This window comes from Micromonas commoda, chromosome 5, assembly GCF_000090985.2.
Source record: "Micromonas commoda chromosome 5, complete sequence".
Taxonomy (NCBI): domain Eukaryota; kingdom Viridiplantae; phylum Chlorophyta; class Mamiellophyceae; order Mamiellales; family Mamiellaceae; genus Micromonas; species Micromonas commoda.
Window position 1 is genome coordinate 943,477 of NC_013042.1, and position 22,133 is coordinate 965,609.

At 65.6% G+C, this 22,133-nt stretch overlaps 9 protein-coding genes across 9 annotated transcripts; 5 read left to right on the forward strand and 4 right to left on the reverse strand.

The window, feature by feature from the left end:
- Positions 1-457: 457 nt before the first annotated feature.
- MICPUN_108301 (predicted protein) lies at positions 458-1,883 on the forward strand. Its single transcript, XM_002502158.1, has one exon. The coding sequence runs from the start codon at positions 542-544 to the stop codon at positions 1,820-1,822; it is 1,281 nt and encodes a 426-aa protein (XP_002502204.1). The 5' UTR covers positions 458-541; the 3' UTR covers positions 1,823-1,883.
- Positions 1,884-1,907: 24 nt separating this feature from the next.
- MICPUN_58720 (predicted protein) lies at positions 1,908-2,675 on the reverse strand (the record flags this gene model as incomplete). Its single annotated transcript, XM_002502533.1, has 1 exon — positions 1,908-2,675. The coding sequence occupies one exon, from the start codon at positions 2,673-2,675 to the stop codon at positions 1,908-1,910; it is 768 nt and encodes a 255-aa protein (XP_002502579.1).
- Positions 2,676-2,771: 96 nt separating this feature from the next.
- On the forward strand, positions 2,772-3,863 carry MICPUN_58721 (pseudouridine synthase; the record flags this gene model as incomplete). Its single annotated transcript, XM_002502159.1, has 1 exon — positions 2,772-3,863. The coding sequence occupies one exon, from the start codon at positions 2,772-2,774 to the stop codon at positions 3,861-3,863; it is 1,092 nt and encodes a 363-aa protein (XP_002502205.1).
- A 59-nt stretch (positions 3,864-3,922) lies between these two features.
- Positions 3,923-4,837, reverse strand: MICPUN_82213 (predicted protein; the record flags this gene model as incomplete). The annotated part of the gene is made up of 1 exon (XM_002502534.1): positions 3,923-4,837. The coding sequence occupies one exon, from the start codon at positions 4,835-4,837 to the stop codon at positions 3,923-3,925; it is 915 nt and encodes a 304-aa protein (XP_002502580.1).
- A 184-nt stretch (positions 4,838-5,021) lies between these two features.
- On the forward strand, positions 5,022-6,340 carry MICPUN_58723 (ankyrin repeat protein). Its single transcript, XM_002502160.1, has one exon. The coding sequence runs from the start codon at positions 5,215-5,217 to the stop codon at positions 6,271-6,273; it is 1,059 nt and encodes a 352-aa protein (XP_002502206.1). The 5' UTR covers positions 5,022-5,214; the 3' UTR covers positions 6,274-6,340.
- MICPUN_58724 (hypothetical protein) lies at positions 6,290-7,587 on the reverse strand. Its single transcript, XM_002502535.1, has 2 exons — positions 7,277-7,587; positions 6,290-7,197 (listed from the first exon to the last, which is right to left on the reverse strand). The coding sequence occupies exons 1-2, from the start codon at positions 7,526-7,528 to the stop codon at positions 6,430-6,432; spliced, it is 1,020 nt and encodes a 339-aa protein (XP_002502581.1). The 5' UTR covers positions 7,529-7,587; the 3' UTR covers positions 6,290-6,429.
- A 164-nt stretch (positions 7,588-7,751) lies between these two features.
- Positions 7,752-10,012, reverse strand: MICPUN_58725 (lecithin:cholesterol acyltransferase; the record flags this gene model as incomplete). Its single annotated transcript, XM_002502536.1, has 1 exon — positions 7,752-10,012. One exon carries the CDS (start codon positions 10,010-10,012, stop codon positions 7,781-7,783), a length of 2,232 nt encoding a protein of 743 aa, XP_002502582.1. The 3' UTR covers positions 7,752-7,780.
- A 346-nt stretch (positions 10,013-10,358) lies between these two features.
- Positions 10,359-14,452, forward strand: MICPUN_58726 (predicted protein; the record flags this gene model as incomplete). The annotated part of the gene is made up of 4 exons (XM_002502161.1): positions 10,359-12,448; positions 12,673-13,034; positions 13,093-13,199; positions 13,352-14,452. The coding sequence occupies 4 exons, from the start codon at positions 10,359-10,361 to the stop codon at positions 14,450-14,452; spliced, it is 3,660 nt and encodes a 1,219-aa protein (XP_002502207.1).
- A 510-nt stretch (positions 14,453-14,962) lies between these two features.
- MICPUN_58727 (predicted protein) lies at positions 14,963-22,015 on the forward strand (the record flags this gene model as incomplete). The annotated part of the gene is made up of 1 exon (XM_002502162.1): positions 14,963-22,015. The coding sequence occupies one exon, from the start codon at positions 14,963-14,965 to the stop codon at positions 22,013-22,015; it is 7,053 nt and encodes a 2,350-aa protein (XP_002502208.1).
- Between the last annotated feature and the right edge of the window lie 118 nt (positions 22,016-22,133).

Consider the following 22,133-nt stretch of genomic DNA (forward strand, 5'->3'; position numbering starts at 1 on the left):
GGGTGCTGGCCACCACGGGACCACAGCACCCAGCGCTAGGCACCAGATCGAGAGCCGCCTTCGATAGGGGTCGTGCGTAGAGAGACGGGCGTGAGCTCGGCGCGAACCCCGATAACCCCCGCGAACGGGTCCAGCGGCCGCTCGCACAGCTCCGAGATAAAATCGCCCCACACGAGAATCGGCCAAAAACCCGAAGCACTAACAACCGGGGGAGATGACGGGTGAGACGACCCCAGAGCGCAAGGTCGGCGCAAAGACCGCCGAGGATCTGTTGCTCAAATACAACCTTCCCCCCGGTTCGGACGACGAGGCCATCCAGCGGGTGCTCGCGAGGCTCGGGGACCTGCCCGTATCCGCCGAGAAGGGCACCGCGCCCAAGGGCTCGCAGAAGTCGCCAAAGTCCAAAGCCGGGTCGAAGCCGGTGTTCAGGCCCGCGGGAGGGACGCCGAAGACGAGGGTGGCGTGGAGCGCGTCAGCTAATAAGAAACCCGGCACTCTGGACGCGCTCAGGGAGTACGACGAGGACGAGGAGAACCCGAACATGACTGCCGAGGAGCGCGCGAGGAAGATGGTCGCAGCCGCGGTGGAGGAGAAGCTGAGAGCGGGCGAGTCCGCCAACAAGGTGGGACTCACCCCAAAGGAGCGCTTGGGACCCATGGGCGTGCTCAAGGAGGAGGTCACCAACGCCAACGCCCGGGCTCGGCGCCTCGAGACCGCGCTGCAGCGGAGGGACCAGGAGGTTGAGGAGCTGAAGGCGCGGGTCAACCAGCTCGCTCGGGAGCGATCGGCGCTCGCGACCCTTAAGACTCGGCAGCTGGCCAACTCCGCCGAGGTGACCGAGACGGCGGCGGCGGTGGCCAAACGCCTGACCGACTCCCCGGACCCCAACGAGCGCCCGAGAACTCCCAAGAACTCGGCCGGCCAGCCGCTGAGCCTCAAGACCCGCTGGCACGCGCTCGAGATGGAGGCGCGGCGGGGCGACAAGCGCCTGTTGCTGCTGCTGAGGTCGTACAAGCATATGGAGACGGAGTGTGCGGATTACCAGCGGATGATGGAAACCGCGAGGCAGGGAGAGGAGTTCGCGAGGAACGAGCTGAGGGCGACGAAGGATGCGTTGGAGGATGTCTCCAAGAATTACGCCGCCGCCGAGGAGTTGCTCAACGAGGCGCAGGAGAGGGAGGACAAGCTTGGCGAGAAACTGAAGAATGAGCGCGAGCAGAGGAAGCAGCTGGCGGCTGAGCTCAGGATTTTACGCGCGGAGAAGGAACAGAACGACGAGGAGTTCAAGCGGTTCAAAGACCGCAAGAACGAGCTGCTGGAGCGCACGGTGAAGCGGGACCACCAGATAGACAAGATCAACAAGAAGCTGTCCGAGACGGCTGCGGAGCGCGACGCCGAACGGAAGGAGCGCCGCAAGCTCGAGGAGGAGATCCTGAGGGTGGAGCAGCGTATGTCCACCCTGCGCAGACGGAACAAGAGCCTAGAGGTTGGCAACCAGCGGTCACGCGACGAGGAGGTTGAGGAGCTTCGCGCGAGCGTCTCGCGACTCTCCATGGAGTGTCAGATCAAAGAGGAGGAGTGTCAGATGCTGGCGGGGATGGTGTCCAAGGGTGGGGCCCACAGCGTCATGAAGAGCGGAGGATCCGTGTCTCGAGGCGGTGTCGCATCGGTGGCGCGCGCGTCGGCTCCAGCTAGGGGATCGCCGCTCGGCCTGGGTCCCGGCGCCGGCCTCGCGCCTCGAAGCCGAGCTCGAACATCCGCACCCGAAGCGTTAAAAAACGGCGACGCCCTGTACGAGGAGTTCGCCTCGGCGTTGCGGTGACGGACGTCGAGTCGTGATAGCTGCTAGGTGTAAATCTAATTGAATGCGAGCTACTCGCGCTAAGTATCTGTGGGGTCACCGGTGATTAGCGTTTCGCTACCCCGTACGCTTGATAGTTCTGGTACGGCAGCAGCAGGCTCTTCGGCATGTCCTGATACGGCGAGAACAGGTTGTGCCTCTTACCCTTGAACGCGGTTACCGCGTCCACGGGCGCCAAAAACTCCGCCAATGGCCGGTCCAGCGCCTGCTCCACGTTGAGCGACGCCCTGATGGCCTCATAAGATGCTGCCTCACCCGCCAAACGCGTCAACGATTCGTCGGGTCTTACCCCCGCGGGCTGCTCTCCCCTGCGACGCACCCAGCCGAACGGCGCGCGCCCCGGAGATACCCCACCCTGAGACGAGTGTCTCGCACCGGGGGAGACGTTAACCGCCCCGGGCGGCACCGCGCGCGCGGGGGACGCCGGCCGTCCCGCCCTTGACCACTCGCGCAATTCCGTGAATCCCCCGTCGCTCCCTTGCCTCGCCTCCGCCTCCCTGGCGGCGCGAATGGACTCGGTCCGGTCCGACTCCGTCGTCTCGTACGACTGGTACGAGGAGTCGTAGCGTTGCGGCGACTCCCTCGAGCTGCGCGACGTCGTTCCCGAGCGACTCGGCGAACGATTCGGGGTCTCCTCGCCCGAGTAGGATTCTCTCCCCGGCGTCGGCAGCTCGGACGCGGTCTCGGACTCGGCGAAGTCCAGCTCGCCGTTGTACCCCTCGCCCAGCGCCTCGAGGAGCTCCTGCTTCCTCCGCTCCTCGTAGTCCGCGCTCCGGTCGCGGCGCGCCTGGGACGCGCCGCAACAAAGCCCCATGCCGGCCGTGCCCCGTGCGCCCAAGACTGCTGTTCCTCTTCGACGGGTCTCGTCAAGATAAAAGGATACCAAGGCACGAAGGTTCCTTGTTTGTCGATGGCGCTCCGCCTCGCGGCACGAGTCCATCTCGCCTCCCGATGGCGAGGTCTGCGTCACACGAGCACGCGACCGATCCATCCCCGCGCGACGGTGATCGATGACCCGGGTCCCGAGAACCCCGGGCTGGATGCGGCGGGCCTCAACATCAGACGGGGAGGGGTGGAAGGGCGGGATCTACGCGAAACGTTGGCCAACGCGGGCATGACGCCCGAGCAGGTGCGGGACGTGATCTCTGCGCACCCACAGGTGGATACGCGGTATGACCTGGTGAATGAGGTCCAACCTCGGATAAACTACCTGAGGTTCCTGGATGACAACGACAGGCTCGACGGGGAGAGCGTCTCGAGCTGCATCGCCAGGCAACCGCAATCGCTCGAGAGGGACTTCCACTTGGTGCACGAGGATGCTGACTACGCAGTGGTGAACAAACCGTGGTGCGTGCGACTGGACACGCCGAGGGGCTGGCCGGGTAAGGTCCGCTTCACCCCAAAGTATCCCGGCGACCTGAGCGTGGAGGACTGGCTGGAGCGACGGTACCCCGACTGGGACACGGTCCGTTTTTGTCACCAGCTGGACAACGCCACTTCGGGGGTGCTGGTAGCCGCGTCGAACAAACGCGCCGCGGGGGCCGCAGCGAAGCTGTTCAGAGAGAGAAGGGCGCGAAAGACCTACCTGGCGATCGTATTCGGGCACCCCGAGCAGGACGAGTGGACGGTGGATGTCCCGATGGGACGGGACCCTGATGATCCGAAGGGGTTCAGGGAGCGAGTGGACCCGGAGCACGGGAAGGCGTGCGAGACAAGGTTCAGGGTGCTGAAGCGGGGTAGGCTGAATTTGAGGGGCAAATTCGAGGGCGTGCCCGTGAGCAAGGTGGAGGTGACGCCGGTGACGGGCAGGAGGCACCAGATTCGGTTGCACCTGCAGTTTAGCGGGCATCCAATCGTGGGGGACAACGCTTACAGCCAGGATACCGATTCTTTTCGGACGTTCCTCCACGCGCACAAGCTGACGCTGCCTTTCGACGAGCCGAGGGGTACGATGCAGTTCGTGGCGCCGGAACCCGAGTCTTTCGCGGCAGCCATGGAATAGGCGACATAGCGCACAACGTTGCGGCTAAACGAATCATGATGATGATATCGTAGGCTAAACTATCCCTGCAGCCAGTCGAGGAAGAGGAGGCTGAAGGTTGCTATGAACAGCACAATCCCGACGATGAACGACCCTTCCCCGCGCCTCTTTATCGTCTTCTTCAGCTGCACGTTCCCGCTCTCCAGGTTCCGTGTGCTCTCCACCGCCTGCGCGTACAGCTGTTCGATCTGCGCTGCCTGCGCCTGCACGTGCGTGGCAAACAGAGAGGACAGCGCCGACAACTCCGCAACCTGACCCTCCGCCTTCCGAACCTGCTCCACCAAGGTCGTCAGCTCATCCACCAGTGCATCGCCCTCCGTCTCGTGCACCTGCGCCTGCGCCTGCCGCTGCTGCTGATCGATCGAGCTTTCGTCGCCGATCGTCTCGGTCGTGGACGCCGCCGGTGTCGGTTCCACGTTTCTCCTCGGCGGCGTCGGCGGCCGGGGGGGCGCTCGCCTCCGCCGGTGCTCCGCCGCCGCCAGCACCTTCTTGAACCGAACCTCCCTGCACTGGTCGAAGGACGCGGCGACCCTCTGGAGAAACTCGGTGAGGATCAGGACGACGCCGTGCATGTGGGCGACTCCCTGCACGCCCTCCGTCTTCCCAGCCTCCACCTCCTGCACGGTGGACTTGAGCATGGTGATGTGCGCCTGGCACGCCTTCACGCTGAGCCGCACCTCGGACTCGATGCCGTCCCTGACGGTGTCCGAGTCCTTACCCTCCCTCAGGTAGTCGGCGCGGTGTCGCGTGACGAACGCCCGCAGCTCACGTACCAGCACAAGGGTGTCGTGCGCGCTCTTCAGCACCGGGGATCGCGCCGAGGGCGGGGGCATATCCCTGGGCGCCACCAGTGCGTCCGCGCGATCCGGGGTCATGCCGCTCTGGGAGGCGTACGCGCGGTGCGCCGCCTCCCTGAAGGCATCACTGACGTCCATCTCGTCGGCTCTCGTCGCCCACCCCGGGTCCTCCCCGACCCTACGCCGCGGCTAGGGCGCGCGTTCTCTGTCTGTGTTTGAGTCACCTCTTGCCCGTGTCTCCCGCGCATCAGATTTTGCCGGGAAATCATCTCAAAACATGAGTCGACTCAGCACACGGCCGCACATCACAGGAGAGCGTGAGTCGGCTCGGAGGGGGTTGCGACGCCAGTTACTCATCGGATCGATCGCCCAGAGGACGAGAAGAGCCGAGAAACTCGCTTCGGCCCGCCCCGCAGCACAGGGGGTGGGCTCGACTGCTCGAGTTTGAACGCTGATAATATCTAGATCTCATCCGAGGTGGAACGTGGACTGCGGTGGACCGACGACCGCATCCGATGGCTTCCGCATCCGTCACTCCGGTCCCCGTGGCCCGCGCGGCGGCGAGATCATGCACCCGGTCCGCATCCACGGGGCCCGTATCGACCCGCCGGTGGACATCCATCTCTCCGCCCGGGACCTCGAGGGACCTCCGAAGCCGCGGGTCGGATGAACCCTCATCAGATCGAACGCCCGGATCCACCAGGACCGCCGCGTTCTTCCACGACTACCACCACCACAGCTTCGACCACACGCACGACCGCGCCTATCAGAGGTGGCTCGCCGACCTCACCGCGGTGGTGAAGCACAAAACATGGAGCGCCCTACCGGCCTTGCTCCGGTTCCCCCACGCCGAGCCGGATGTCGTGCTCCAACTCGCCGCGGGCGAGGGTCAGACGGGGCTGGTGAAGCGGATCCTGGAGTCGTTCCCTGGCGCGGTCGAACCCGGGGGACCCGCGGCGGCGGGAGCGGCGGTCACGGCCGCGTCCAGGGGGCATCACAACGTGGTGGTCGCCCTCCTGGACCACGGGCTCGACGCTGACGCCGTGGACGAGCACGACGTCGCGTTGATCCTCGCCGCCGCGGGCGCCTCCGACGTGTGCGGCGAGGGATGCGCGGCGAGGTGCGTTGGGACGCTGTTGGAGCGAGGCGCGGACGCCAACGCGTCGGCGTCGAGAAAAGGGTGGAAGCCGTTGATGGCGGCGGCAAAGACGGGCGAGTGGCGGGTGGCGGAGTTGCTCCTAAACGCCGGCGCCGACGTCGAGGCGAGGTACCCCAACGGTAAAACGCCCCTGTACTGCGCCGCCGAGTGGGGGCACGCCAAAGCGGTGGAAGTGCTGCTCGCGCACGGCGCGAGGCCGGACGTGGCCGCGGACAGGCTCATGACGGACCACACGGCGGCGACATCGCGGGGCGTGCTTCCGGCGGAGGTGGCGGCGAGGAACGGACACAAAGCGTGCGCCGACATCCTTTTCGAAGCCAACGCGGCGGCGCGGCGGGGGCGAGGAGATGCGAAGGGTAAGAGTCTCGAGCCGCGCGTGCCGGAGACTACGATCAAGGGTGGGGAGTCCTGGTGAAGGCGCACTCTGTTGTAAAACGACGTCGTTGTATGAAATTTCAAACTAAACGAAGTGTGTGCTGCGCAACTTTGAATCTGTTATACATCGGTTCAGGGGACCGCCTCTTGGCCCCGCGAAGAAAAGAATAAAAGAAGTTTGATGACTGCGCGGATATCACAGGTTGTACTCCTTGCCCCAACCCTCCGGTGCCTCCTCCTCAACGTCAAAGTCGTGAGTCTCTGACCAGCATCTCGGCGCCACGCCCGTCGCCTCAAAAACCACCTTCTCCATCTTGTTGAAAAACTTGTTGTCGTCCAGGATGGGGTTCCACCAACCAGACACGATGCAGTAGTTACCCTCGAAAGGCGGCCTGTGGTGCGCGCCGTGGCCCTTGCGGGAGATGAGCACACCCAGGTCCTGCAGCTTCACCACAATCTCCGGCAGCTGCGACTTCTTCATGTGCGACCACGCGTGGAACTGCTGGGACAGCACGATCATGCTGCAGAACACGCCCATGAAGGCGCACGTGTCGGGTGCGAGGCCCGGGGTGAGCAGCAGGGGCACGGTGACGCACATCGTCGCCGGGCAGGTGGTATGAATGTTGTTGGCGAACTGGCGCTTGGTGATGGTCCACGGGTACTTGTGGTGGCCCTGGAAGGCGTCGATGATGCCGCCCATCACCGGCGTCGCCTTGCTCCCGTAATTGTCCACGGACCAGTGGAACACGCCGGTGCCCAGGTCGGAGAGCCAGTACGCCAGGAGGCCGGAGCCGACGAGGGACGCCCACGCCGCGGGGTCGCCGCCGTCGCCAGCCATCTCGATGCCGACGCCACCCCGCGCCACCAGAGCCGCGCACGACGCGAACAGGCCGGTCGTGACGGCGCGCTGGAAGTCGGTAGAGACAAACGCGGCGGGATCCTGAATCATGGTACCGCCCATGGCCTGAGACGAGAGGTGAGGTGCGAGGTCAGTCGGCTGTCGGCCGAGTGGATAAATTCGGCTGAAACGGCGGGGCACGCACGTCGATAGTCTTGCGAAGGGTCTTGGCGGTATCCATCTGCACCATGCGGCGGCGCATCTCAGCGTCGGTGTCGATGCTGCTGCCCACGTCCATGCTGCTGGTCACGTCCTGAATCACCCGGCACACGGTCGCGTTTCGCGTGGACACCTGAACCGCCGACTTTTTGGCGACAGAGCGCCCGCTGGTAGACCTCGCGGCGCCCGCGGTGGACGCCGCGACGGCCCCGCCGAGCGCGATGGTGATAGCGGACATGTGTGACACTTTTTGTGCCTCCCTAACTTACTGGCGTGCTTCCTCTGTAAAGGTTGCGCGCGTGTAGAATGCCTCCATCACGGGAATATACTGGCCCCTGATGCTCGTGACGTGTCGCTCTCACAAGCGATGTCGACCGCTCGAGCTTGGTTTCGAAGGACAAGATAAATCGCGGAAAATAACTCCCACCCTCCTCGCAGTCAGCACGCGTCAACGCAGGTTCAATGACGTAACGACGCGTGCGTTCAAATCCTAAAGTTCATCCCCTCGCGTCCCTCTCCGCGCGACCCTCAGCCTCCTCACGTTGTCCGCAATCTGCCTCACGCCCGAGTAAATCCTCTCCTGCACGCCGGAGCCGTGCCCCGTGACAACCTCGAGCACCGTCTCGATCATCTCGTGGTTCCCCATGATGTTGACGTGGTCGCCGCTGAACCTCCCCTCCTGGATACCGCCGCCCCACAGGCTCATGGCCCTGTGGTTATACTCCACGATCTTAACCTCGGCGCCGGCGGGGTTCAACCTCGAACCGTCCCTCCAACCCGACGCGCACATGTACCCGAGGCTCACGAGCGGGATGGACCCGTCGCCGTCCACCGACGTCACGCCGCGCTCCACCCCGCGGCCGTGCACGGACACGTCCAGCGCGAACGGCCTGTCGGTCTGACCCGGTCTGTGCACGTAGTGGTACGCGCGCTCGGTCGGTTTGCCCACGCCGTAGAGGCAGTAAATCTTCAAGTTTGGCGCTCGGGGCAGCGGCGCGGTGAGCGGATCCCCAAACTTCTCCGACGGACCCGCCGGTCTGGGCAGCGGGCCGATGAAACCGCCGGTCGATGCGCTGGGTTGACCGACGCCGACCGCGCGCAGGATGCGATCGATCCAACCCCCGGATCCACCACCCGCGAGTCTCCGCCCGCCGAGCGTGACCCGCCGAAAGTCGGAGTCGTGCCGCGGGTGATCCGCGCTGATGCGTTCAAAGAGCAGCTCGAGCGACTCCGTGATGGTCAGGTTCCGCGCCGCGTCTTCCACGACGATCGACGGGGTCCCGTTGGCGGTCGGCGACGATGCGCCGTCGTCGCCGGACTTTCCCTCGGACCCCCCGTTTCCCTTCTCGGACCCCCCGTTTCCCTTCCCGTTCCCGCCTCCGTCCTCCTCGACGCGGATGGACAGAAAGTGTCGCAGCGCGCCGCCAATTTCCGGCTCGCGCGGATCGTCGATGATCTCCCCACTCTCCGACGACGGGCCATCCATCGTCACCCCCGTGGACTCGTCGTTGGACGCGTCGGGGGCGCCGAGGTGGTCGTCCGCTCCCCACACGTCAACGCCTCCCCGGGGTAGCATGGCCCACAGCGAACCCCACGTGCGGAACGTGGCGGCGACCGTGCCCAACGTCCCGGAAACGAACCTGTCCAGAGGATTGACGCCGAGGCCGAGTAAGCCCTCGAGCTGCCCCAAGATGGCGGTGTCCCTCATCTCCCCGCTGAGCAGCGAGGGGACCGTCTTGGGTATCCCCAGCATCGGACCCGCAATGTCCACGTACGCGGCGACGTGCCTATCCGTCCATCCCTTACCTCCGCCGCCCCCCCCCTCGCTCACCGGCGCCTCGACCCAGTTCAGAAAGTACCTCACGAGCTGATCCCCGTAGGAGTGCGCCAGCAGCGCCACCGGGGTCTTGTGCAGGTGGACCATCGTCTCTATCGTCGTCTTGAGCCGCGTGAAGTACCCGTCCCGCTGCTCCAACCCGACGGGCGACAGCCTCCAGTCGTACGGCGCCGCCTGCAGCATGTTGGTGTCGTACCCAACCTCGCCGAGCGACTCGATCACCTTGCCCCACACGAAGTACCCGGGAACGAACCAGTCGACAGCCTCCAGGCCGGACACGGCTCTGAGCTTGATCCCCGCCGGGTCCAGCCCGGTGACGGGATCCAGGCGCATGTGCTGCATCCAACACTGTCGGTTGGCAAAGTACGCCGTGGCCATCGCGGGCGTGCCCCACATGCGCTGCCTGAAGAAGTGCTTGCCGCACTGCAGCCCGTCCCAGAGCTCCAAACCCGACGATATGAAGCCCGGGACGATGACGACGGGATGCTTGGGCCTTCGACCCCGCTCCAGCGCAGCCTGCCCGGGGCTGGGTCCGCGCCAACCCAGGGGCATGCCGTTGTTCAGCGCGGAGGCGTTCAGCGCGGGCAGGCCGTTCAACAGGTGCATGCTGGAGTTGAGCCACGGGGGAACGGCGTGCTCAACCCTGTCCTGAACGCCCTCTGGGATGGGCACCAACTCGCGCAGGTAGAATCCCACGCAGACGACCGCGACGAAGAGGGCTAACTTCTTCACCGCACTCGCCGCGACGACGCGGAAGGGGTTCCCGAAGGGCATGTACCACACCCTGAGTGGCTCGCGACCGGCGACAGCCCTCCTCTTGTTCACGACTTTCGTCGCGGTCGTCCGGTCCGACGCCGCCTTCTTCGTCGCCTTCTTCGGGGGCATTTTTTAATCCGAGTCAACAACGACCTCCACCTGCGGGCCGGTGCGGACCCGCAAAGTGCTATTCGCCGGGGTTTGGCGATACCGGACGCGCCTCCTATCGACCGATCGTCGCAGAGTCCTCCCCCACGGCGCTGATGCGCGCCGTTAAGTCCCGAACCCAGCGGGTTTCAAAGACCTTCTGTTGAGATCGGAAACTCCCGTAGGTTTCGCCTTCCTCTCCGGTGGCCCTGATCTGTCTGGCAGTTTCGCGCCGGTTCGCCTCCCCGCGGGTTCGGTAACGATCGTCTCCCTCGCCCCGGGTTTCACACCCGCGGCGAACCTCGACCGCGACGCCCGGCAGGTCGCCATGGTCGTCCTCGATGAGATCCCTACCTCAGGCGTCGCGCCCGTCGCGTCCGCCCTCGCCGCGCCCGTCGCACCTTCCCTCGACCCCGGTCGCCGCGAGGATCTCGGAACCGGCGACGCAATCTCAGACGCGACCCGGGTGGAGGGTAACGCCAGGTACAAGCGGAAGGACTTCAAGGGCGCGGAGGAGCTGTACACCCTCGCGCTGTCTCAGGCGGATCCCATCAGCGAGCTCATCCCGGCGATCCTGGGCAACAGATCGGCCGCGCGGCTAGCGTTGGGTCGCCTCGCCGACGCACTCGCGGACGCCGAGGAGATGGCATCGCAGTGCCCGGATGGTCACGTGATGGCGGGGAAGGCGATGTACCGAAAGGGAAACGTGCTGGCGGCGATGGGCCGGACCGAGGACGCGAGACGCGCATATCAAAACGCGGTTAGACTCACTCCGGACGAGAAGGCGAAGAAGCCCATATTGGCCAAGCTGCTGGTGGTAACCGAGGTCGCGGTGGTCGAAAAAAAGAAGGAGCAGGTCCAAGCCGAGCTGCACAAGCAACGCGAGCTGATCAGGGAGACCAAGCAGTTCCACGAGTTCAACACGCAGGCCGGGGGCAAGCCACCGAAGGAGAGGTACACGATGGCGAACCGGGCGCTGCGCGACGGCAATAACGTCCGGGCCCTGAAGCTTTACGCGTCGGTGGATCCCGCCGAGCTGGACGCGGGCAAGGCGCCTCAGTACTGGGGCAACGTCGCGCTGGCCCACGTCAGGAACAAGGAATACCCCGAGGCGGTCGAGGCCGCGCGGCGGTGCATCAAGGAAGATCCCACGTACGCCAAGGGGAGGTATAGGCTCGGCGAAGCGCTGTTGAAGCGGGCGCGGACGGCCGAGCATGTCCTCCCGAACGTGCGCAAGGAATGGGTCCGCGGCGCCATCGACGAGGGTTTCAACGAGGCTCTTCGCCTCAATCCCGACATTGACAACGAGGAGACCAAGAGGTTGATATCGGACGGCGAAGTGTTGTTGCAGGAGCTGGACACGATCACCGAGAAGAAGGACGCGGGGACTGTGGCGGTGGAGGAGCGAGAAGGTACGAAGGATGAGGAGGAAGAGACCAAGGAGGGATCAGAATCGGGAAGCGCCGACTCGGCAGACTGGGTGAAGGTCTCGGAACCCAAGGAGCGCGGGCCGAAGATTGTCTCTTTCGACGCGATCACCTCCGACGACGAGGACCACCCTGAACGCATCGCATTCATCGAGGCCATGAAGGAGCACGGCTGCGTCTGCGTCAGGTTGCACGAGAAGCTCGTCGCCCCCGTCAACGTATTCGTCGAGGCGGGGGCGAGCGCGTCCGCTTTCTTCAAGCTCAAGGGCGACATGAAGGCCAAACACAAGCCCATAGGTGGCTACGACCCACCGGCTCAGAGCGGCTACCACACGCGCACGGGGTTTCATCACCCGAGGGACACGCGCGCCAAGTCCATTCGCGGGGGCGGTGCATCGTGCCTCAGGAAGGACGAGGAGGACCTGGAGTGCTTCGTCGTCGAGAACGAGTACGCGGCAGACTTTCCGTGGCCAAACGTGAAGTTCAAGGAGAGGCTCCTTGACGCTCACATCACCGCCAGGAAGACCGCGAGCAAGTGTGGGGACGTGCTGTTGACCGCTGCGGACGTCAACGTCATGGACCCCGACTTCGACAGGAAGGCCGAGAAGTGCGGGTTGAAGGCGATGACGTGCAGGACCACGTTCGCGTGTCACCCAAAAATTGACACCAACCACGGCAAGAGCATCTCCGGCCATGATCTCCAGTTGAAGAGCCGCGGCCAGTTCATGCACTCGGTGAACGTGGGAACGGCGGAACCCACGCTCGTGTCCATCATCCCCCGCGTGGATGACCCCTCACGCGGTCGCAGACACTCGCAGGTGTACCTGGAAATGCCCAAACGCGGCGGCGACGAGGGATTGGAGAAGTTGAGGTGGCCCCCCGCCGGCCAGGAGGAGGAACTCAGGGACTCTATCCTCGTCGTCGCGGGCGAGTACCTCAACCAGATGACGGACGGAATGTACCCCGCGCCAAGGGTGTGCTACACCCGACGGTGCGACAAATCGGAGGATGTCGTGCGCGCAACGTATCGAGCGTGAGGTGGAGAGACTTGACCTGATGAGCAAATAGCGTTTTTTTTGACTGGATGTTGCTTCAACCAAACCAAAACCACGGCGCGCCAGGCCGGGTTGATCGTGTCATGGCAACTTTCGCGGCGCTTACATCGCCACCGGGTGCAACCATCGCGCGTGTATCGCGTCCTGCGGCCCGCCGAAGTGTTCGCCGTGTTGCCATCGAGGCGAGTTCGGAGTGGGCACCCCAGAAAACCGGGCGGGTCCGTGACACCTTCGTGTCGGGTTCAGCCGCGTCGGCGGTGAGTTTGGCGGTAGGAATGATGAGCATCCACGCTCCCATCGCGTATGCCTTCGTGCCAATTCGAGGGTGCGGCGACCCTGGCTCCCCGTACGATACAGGGGTGGAGGTCGTTGATCGAACCGCTGCGGGTACCACCGGGTGCACGAAGCTGTACCAGCCCGGGAGGGCGGCTGAGGCGAGGGCGGTGGCCGCGGCGAAAGAGGCGGCGGGAACGACGTCGGGCACGTCGGAGAGCAAGCGTGACAGGACAGGAGACGCACCGAGTGGGCGATAGCTCCGACCGCGACCTTACTAGCTAGACGCCTTGTTGTTGGATTTCAGTGTTCCTCCGTGTTGTTGGGCTCGACGAGCGAACTATTCAAACTAATCAGCGCAACCTGCCGACCATGGAAGGCGCCGCCGAAGAAACCGTCGTCAACGATACGGTGGTGAGTCGACCGATCCCGTCGCCCTCCTGCTCTCGGCTTGCCAGGCCGCGATGCGCTCCGTGCCTCGCGCGCGTCTCCCGTGCACGCCCCTCAAACCCTCGAAATCATCTTCGCTCACCCGCCGACACTCCCTCCTCGATCGCTCGTCGCAGACCGTGAAGGGCACTGCGCTGGAGACGCGCGGGGAGGTGACGGCCACGTGCTACGACGCATCCGGCACGCGCATGGCGACGTGCACCACCGAGGGAGCCATCCACGTCTGGGACCGCGTGGACGGCCCGGACGGAGCCCCGGGCCACTGGCGCCAAACCGCGGCGTGGGCCGCGCACAGATCCGCGTGCCGCGCCGTCGCCTTCGCCGGCGCCGAGTTCGGCCGATGCCTCGCGTCCTCCTCGGACGACGGCACCATCTGCATGTGGCGAGAGGGCGTCCGCGCGCCGGGAGCCGCCGCCGCCGCCGCCGCGACCGCCGCAGCAGAGGCTGGGTCGTCCGAGTGGGAGCGATGCGCGCAGCTCAGGGATTCCACCAAGCCCGTGTCGCACCTCTCCTTCGCTCCCGCCGACCACGGCCTTCAGCTCGCGGCCGCCGGCGACGACGGCGCGGTCCGCTTCTACTCACCCTCCGATCCCCTCGCCCTCACCGGCTGGGAGCTGTGCAACGAGTCGGAGGCTCTTCGGCCCGGGGCGAGATGCGTCGCGCTCGCGTGGCGCGGGCGCGGCGTCGACGAAGGATCTCCGATGGAACCCCAATGGAACCCCGATGTGCATGGATCTCGTGGACCACACGGAGGATGGACCGGGGACGGGATCACGGTGCCGCCCACGCTCGGCGTCGCCCTGCGTTGGCCCGACGCCGTCAACGCGGTGAGGGTGCTGTCATACGACGAGGCGTCGATGCGGTGGTCAAATTCGGCGACGGTGTACGAGGGACCCGCGGCGGTGAACGCGTTGGCGTGGGCGCCCAAGACGAGGGCCGGCGACTTACACGACGTCGTCGCGGTGGCACTCGGCGCGGACGTGGGTCTGTTCCGCGTGGACACGATGGGTTTGGGGGGTGACGCGTCGCTCGGGGACGCGGGCGGCGTCTCGTCGCTTGAGGCTACGCTGTCGCACCCGGCGGTTGTGCGGGTGTGCGACTGGAACGCCGTAGGGGACACGCTCGCGACGTCGGCGGAGGACGGGAGGGTGCGGCTGTGGGCGGCGAACGTGGCGACGGGAGCGTGGGAGGAGCAGGCGCAGCTCGTGGGGGAGTGAGGGAGGAGTCGGGGGGCGGGGTAGCGATAGGGACGCGTGGGGCCCGGTTCAAACTCAAACAATAAACACAAAACGGCGCCTCATCACTGATCTCATGTGGTCATTTTTTAGAAAGTGCAGTCACCTTCTAGGAACCTTCGTCCCCTGCCGGGAAAAAATGCAGTCCAACGTGGCAATCGAATCTGATTGGCTGGGCGTCTGAGAAAGGAACATGGGAAAGTGGGGGTAACGAGCGGTCGATTTTTTCGGCCCAGAATGGCCTATGGGAATTCAGTCAGAGCAGGATGGTAGGGTTATACGCCTTCAGAAAACCCAACTTCCGAAAAGTTTGTTGAACCGATCCCACACGACGGCGGGCTTGACCCGACAGACACACCTCAGCCAATCCGTTCGAAGCTCGCACACCGGAACAAACACCGCGTTCTCATCCCTCCCTCGCGGGTACGACGCGGCCGTGGTTCGCCGACGACGCTAATCGCCGAAAGCCGGGTCCGGAGATCGGCTGCGAAAATGACGGTGGATACCGTTCAGCATGCCGCGGGAGAAGCGGCCGTCGCCGAGGTGAGTCAGGCCTTCTTCGATCCCGCGCGACGAATATTCGATAACCTGGTGATATGCGGGTATCGTCGCTCGCGTCTCGGGAAGTCATTGCCCTCGAAGGAGACGCCAGACGCGGTTCCCGAGCCGCCGCCCACTTCGGAGATTTCACGTGCTCCAAGGCGCTTCCTGCTAACATCCGCACCTCCGCGCTCACCTCGCGCCTCCCCTTCGCCCTCTGCACAGATCCTGACACACGGCCTGCCCGCACGTCCCGACCACGAGGCACTCGACGGCCGGACCTGCACCCTGGCCGCCGCGATACTCCTGCTCCGGCGGTACACCGAGCGCCACGACTTCACCGCGCGCGTGTACGACAACCCACCCAGTGGAGCAGCGCCCACGGATCCGAGCTCCCGATTCGTCGCCACCGGCTGCGATTGCGTCGACGTCGGCGTCTCATTCGACGACGACGCCACCGTCGCGAATGTGCTCGTCCAATGCAAACGGGCCATCGCGGAGGTCGGGACGACACTCACCACAACTCCCGACCTCCTCATCGCGACGCTCCGTCCCGGCCGCGACCCGGAACCTGTGGCGGCGGCGCTCCTCGCCGAGCTCGAGCACAGCTGTGGTGGGGATGGGGAAAAATCCTCCGGCTCGCGCTTCGCGTTCCTGTTCTGCGAGAGGCAGGGCGCGCTCGCCGCGGTCGCCAACGCGCCAGCACGTGCGCGACACGACATCAAAAGGACCGCCGGCCACCTGAACGTCCTCCTCGCCGCGCTCGGGGGACCCCAAACAGGGCCTTCGCTGCTCCGAGCGCCGGCTTGGTCCGTACCGATTTGCTCCGCCGAAGAGACGCGTCGACTGCGTCAGTGGAACGCCGCATCCGATCGGCCGGGGTACCTCCCGAACCCACGTCCGTGCCCTACACACCCGGGACACCTGGATCGAAGTGGATCGAAGTCGTTTCCAAGCCCAAGGGCGACGACGCTTCCCGCGCGCATAGCGGAGGCGGCGGCGGCGTCGCCGAACGCAATCGCGGTGTCGACGGAATCAAAAACGGGAGTCGTCGGCGCCGACGGTGCGGACGCGCGCGGCTGGACGTACCGCGAGCTGACGCGCGTCGCCGCGACGATCGCGTCGCGTCTTCGACGTTCGATCGGTCGCGCGGACATTCGCGGGGAGCGCGTGGGGGTCTACCTGGAGCGGGGCCCGTACCTCGTCGCGTCACTCGTCGCGGTTCACCTGACGGGCGCCGCGTACGTGCCCCTCGATCCGCTCTACCCCGCGGATCGAATCGGGGCCATGCTGACGGACGCACGCGCGGCGGCGGTGTTGACGTCCGTATCCGGTGGCCTGGCGAACGAGATTGGCGCCATCGTCGAGGCGGCGCGTCGGCAAAGCGAGAACTCCGATGTTTTCGAACCGCCGGTTGTGTCGCTCGCGGACCTTGAGGAGGAGGTTGACGCGAACGAAGAAAGTTGCGATTTCGGAGCCCTCGCGGCGGTGGCGCGACCTGACGACCTCGCCTACGTCATCTTCACCTCCGGGTCCACCGGTCGGCCCAAGGGCGTGCAGGTGACCCACGCGAACTTCATGAACTTCATCTACTCCATGGAGGAGATCACCGGGGCAGACGCGAACGTCGTGTTATGCGCGGTCACCACCGTCTGCTTCGACATTGCCGGCTTGGAGCTCTTCCTGCCGCTTTGCGTCGGGGGTCGGACGGTTCTCGCGTCGCGAGAAACCGCCGCCGACCCGCGCGCGCTCGCGGACCTCATCGCGCGGGAGGACGTCAACTTCATGCAGGCCACTCCGACCACGTGGCGAACTCTGATTCGCTCGTGCGGCGGCGGCGAGGCAGCGACCGGAGCGGACCCACCCGGAGCGGACCCACCCGGAGCGGACCCACCGCTCCGTCGAATCACGGCACTCGTCGGCGGCGAGGCTGTCCCGGCGGAGCTCGCCGTCGACATGATCAACTCGACGCGCGTCGCGTTCAACGTCTACGGCCCGACGGAGACGACGGTTTGGAGCACGTGCGCCGCCATCTCGCGTTCAAACCCGACCTCCATCGGCAAACCGATCGCCAACACGTCCGTCTACGTGGCGGCCGTCGCGGTGGACGATGAATTGAACGTTCGCGTCGAGCCGGCGCCCGTCGGCGTTGTCGGGGAGATTTGCATCGGCGGCGCGGGCGTGTCGCGAGGGTACGTCGGCCGCGACGCTCTCACCGCCGAAAGGTTCCCGCGCGACCCGTTCTCCGACGATCCAAACGCGCGGTTGTACCGCACCGGCGACCTGGGCAGGCTTCGACCGGACACGCTCGAGCTCGAGTGCCTCGGGCGGCTGGACCACCAGGTGAAGATCCGCGGCTACAGGGTCGAGCTGGGAGAGATCGAGGCCGCGCTCGAGCAGCTCCCGACTGTGGAGCAGGCGGTGGTCGCGGTGCACGACTCGGCGAAGGCTGCCGGGGAGGAAGACGCACGGCAGCTCGTCGCGTACGTGGTGGAAGCCTCCTCCGACGACGGATCGGACGACGCCGCCAAAGCCGACGAGGATGGTCGAAAGAAATCTCACGATTCCGATCTCACCAAAGACCTCGCCGAGGCGGAGGCGTGGGGCGCCGTGTACGACGAGGCGTACGCGGCGCGAGACGCCCTGGACGAGTCCGACCCCAGCCTCAACTTCAGCGGCTACGGGAACTCGTACACCCCCGGGCGCGTGCACCGCCCGGAGGTTGTCCGTGAGTGGGTGGAGACCATCTGCGAGCGCATCGCCGGGCTCCGGCCGAGGCGCGCGCTCGAGCTCGGCTGCGGAAACGGCATGATACTGCTTCGGATCGCGAAGCTGTGCGAGAGGTACGTCGGCACGGACCTCTCCGCAAACGCCATCGACTACGTCAGGGATGTGATCACGTCGCACCCAGACTTTATCCTGCCCCACTGCGAGCTGGACATCGCGGGGGCGCACGAAGCGGCCAGATTCACGGACAAACACCTGGACACGGTGGTTTGTAACGGTGTCTCGATGTACTTCCCCTCCGCGGACTATCTGACGTCGGTTGTGGAGAACTCGCTGACCGCGGTCCGCCCCGGCGGGCATTTCTTTCTCGGCGATGTTCGGAACTTCCGGCTGCACCGCCACTTTCACGCCAGCGTCCAGCTATTCCTCGCCGATCCAGGTATGACCTTCCACGACTACCGCATCAACGTCGCGACGCATGTTAAACACGAGAAGGAACTCCTGGTGGACCCTGTCGCGTTTCTGGCGATGGTCAAGCGCGCCCTGTCCCCGTCTCTGTGTGACCGGGTTGTCATTGACATGCGCCGGGGGTACCATCGCACCGAGTTTGGAATGTATCGCTACGACGTCGTGTTCAGGCGCCCCGCCGACGCGACGGACGCCCCCAAAGACGGCGGCGCGCGGTACGATCTTGAACCGTGGGACTCTACGGTCCACTCGCTCGCCGAGATTGAGGACATGCTCGTCGGGGATGCGCCCGAGTACCTCGCCTTCACCGGAGTTCCGGACGCGAGGCTGGTTCACGAGGAGGCGCTCTTGAACGAACTCGAAGACACGGCCGATGCGCATGCGCACGCGACCGCGGGTGCCCTTCGCGCGCATCTCGACAAAGTCGCGGTGGCTCTGGAACGCGCGGCCGTCGAGCCCGAGGATGTGTACCGCCTCGGTGAGAGGCTCGGGTACCGCGTCAACGCGATGTGGACACCGGACGAGCCCACGAGGTTTGACGTGGTCTTTGCGAAAGCGTCCGCGCCCGAGCCAGAACCAGTGGCCTTTGCATCGCTGAGACATCGCGGTTTAGATCATCTCACGGTCGGCGGTGACTGCGAGGATACCGCAGAGATGCTCCGCGAGCTTACCAACAAGGGCGCGAGGGCAACCGCGAGCGCGGAAAAGGCACTCACCGACCTCGTCAAGAGGAAGGGTGCCGCCGAATCGGAGAAGCCCGACGCTCCAGTCAAAACCGACGAAGAAGACGCCGCGGAGAATTCCGTGTTTTCGATCGTCCCGGCGGCAAAGGCGCGAGTCTTGCGCGTCGCGCTGCGCTCGAGCCTCCCCGCGTACATGATCCCGAGGGCCGTCGTCGGCGTGAAACCCGGCGGGTTGCCCATGACATCAAACGGGAAGATCGACCGAAACGCTCTCCCGGCGCCGGCGACACTGCGTGCGAAGAGCAGCGACATCGAGGTGGACGCCGGTATCCGCTCGGTCGATTACGTCGCTCCCGACGGCGACGCCGAGGAGCTCGTCTCCGCTCTCTTTGAGGAGATTCTCTTTCCCGAGGGCTCCGGTCAGGTTGGGGCCCTTGACGACTTCTTCGACTTGGGAGGCCACTCTCTCCTCGCCATGCAGTTCACGGGTAGGCTCGAGGCCGCGACGGGGTTCAGGCTCCAGATGCGACAGCTCAACGACGCCCCCACGCCCAGAGCCGTCGCCTCTGCGCTGCGCAATATTGGGTACGATTCAAATGGGGCAAATCGCGGCTCTTCGATCGACCGCACCGACATTCACTCCGTGGATCGCAGACTCTCGTCCAGCCTGCCCGCGAGCGCCGCGTCGAGCAACGCGCTCACCGTCGTCGACCCGGTCTCGCTGCCTCACGCCTCAGCGGGCACCGTCAGGGTTGATGAGATATTTTTCCCCACCCGGGATGGCACGAAGCTCTCCGCCAGGCTCTGGCTCCCCGACGGCGTCGCCCTCGACGCCGACGAATTGCGCGCGCCGGCAGTGATCGAGATCCTGCCCTACGGCTACGCCACCGGCACCATCGACACCGATGAGGCCACCTACCCTTACCTCGCGGGCAACGGTATCGCGTGCATCCGCGTCGACAGCAGGGGCAGCGGAAACTCGGAGGGTGTCCTCGACGACGAGTACTCTCCCCAGCAGCAGAGGGACGCGTGCGACGCGTGCGAGTGGGCCGCGGCTCAGCCGTGGTGCACGGGCGCGGTGGGCATGATGGGATGCTCTTGGGGCGGCTTCATCGCGCTGCAGGTTGCCGCACTAGCCGGGGACACCGCGGGCAAGGGCGCCGCCAGGGAGGCGCCCAGCCTCCGCGCCGTTTGCGCGGTGTGCGCCACCGACGAGCGCGCCAGCGACGACATGCACTGGATGGGCGGATCGTTACTCGGCGAGAACCTCGCGTGGGGCGCGTGGCTCCTTGACTCGCTCGCCGCGCCCCCCGTGCCGGTGACGTCCTCCGTCGGCACAGCGTCGCCTGTCCGGATCTCCTCCGGAAACATAACCCCGTACACTGCCGACTCTGACGGGGATGAAAACCACTCGGACAACGACCAGTCATCGTGGGAGAGCAGGTGGGTGAGCAGGCTGGAGGAGCTCAAGCCCATGCACGGCGAGTGGGCCTCGCTGCACCCGGAATCTTCCAGGGGTAGAAGCTACTGGAAGGAGGGGTCTGTCGGGTCGGGGGGCAGGAACATGATCGCCGTGCCCGTGCTCTCCGTCGGATGCCTTCACGGCGGAGGGTACGCTAATTCGACCCCGAGGCTCGCTCGCGCGCTGGGTCCGAACAGGGTCAAGGCTGTCATGGGCTCCTGGGTGCACAACTACCCCCACCTGTCGAAATCAGGACCCGCGTTTGGCTTCCTCGCCGAGGTCTTGGACTTCTGGAGGGAGCACCTCTTCGTCCCGGGCAACCCGCTGCCGGGATCGCCCCGGGAGAACCGACGCGACGTCCCCGGCGTGCGGGTCCACGTGCAGAGACCGCCGCTCGACGGCGGGCCGGTGACGGCGCCGGAGCGTGCGGAAGGGTACTGGGTCGCGGAGCACTCCCAAGACCACCTCGACGCCGCCGCCGACGAGGGAGCCTTCCTACTGGCGTTCACCCCCGAGGGAACGCTCGAGGCTGACCCGCGCTCCGCGAGACGCGACGAGCTCGACATCTTCTCAGCCCCAAAGGTCATGCGGGACACCCCGGAGAGACCCGTGGGCGTCGCGTCCGGACGCTGGTTCACCTTTGGCGACGGCGACGACCTCCCGGGCGATCAGCGCCCGGATGACGAGCGTTCAGTGTGCTTTGACGGCGCTCCCGTGACGGTCGAGACCGCGATAATCGGCGCGCCGCGGATCACGGTCGCGTGCAGACGGGTCGGGGAGGACGCGACGACGCACAGCGGCGTCGTGGTCGCTCGTGTCTGCGCAGTTGCGCCGGACGGATCCTCGCACAGGATCACGTACGGCGTGTGCAACGTCTCCGCCATGTCCTCCTCTTCACACGGGTCCGTGTCAAACTACCAGGGCGACGAGGACGAATCCACGTTCGCGGTCACCGTCGCGTGCGACTACTGCGCCTTCTCGATTCCCGTCGGCTGGAAGCTGAGGGTCGGACTGTCGCAGACGTACTGGCCGGTCATCGCGCCCTCGCCCGCCGGCTTTGAGCCCCTCGCGGTTGTCGGCGGCGCGTGCGAGATTCCGGCGCTGTCCGACGAGCACATAGCCGATAAGTGGTCATACTCGGTGGACACGATCCCGGAGCTCGAAGTTCTCGTCGCACCCCTCGCCACGCGGGGACTGCGCGGCGGCGAGGTTCGAAACGACCTGATCGGCGCGGGAGCGAGCGCCAAGGTGATTCGCCGCGCCGACAGCGGCGCGAGGCTGGTGCCCCTCAAGGACTCGAGGCTCATCGTCGAGTCGCAAGCCGTCGATGTGAGCGCGAGGAGCGGTCGCTCCCAGCGAATCGAGCGCCGTCGCGTGATCAAGGGACTCGCCACGAGCGGTAAAGTGTCGCCAAAGTCCGCGCTCGATTCGATGCACGCCTTTGGACCAGCCTCGCCCACGTCGAGGTCGTCCACGCCGGGCCTCGTCGACGCGGAGATTGTGGTCGGCGCCGAGATGACCGTCGTCGACGGGGCGTACAAGTTCGACACCAAGCTCGAAGCGTTCGTGACGGAAGAGAACGAAGACTCCGACACGGAAAACAGACGATCGGTGTTCGCGCGCTCGTGGACCGAGATTGCGCCGGCGGTTGTCACGCAAGAGTGAAGAAGAAGGAGAAAATTTGCGAGGTGTGCCAGACGTCTTCGCGTTGGACCCAGAGATGAAAGCATGTCAGCGCGCGCAGAGAAAGTATCTGCGGGGGCAGGGGCGATGAAACGTATCG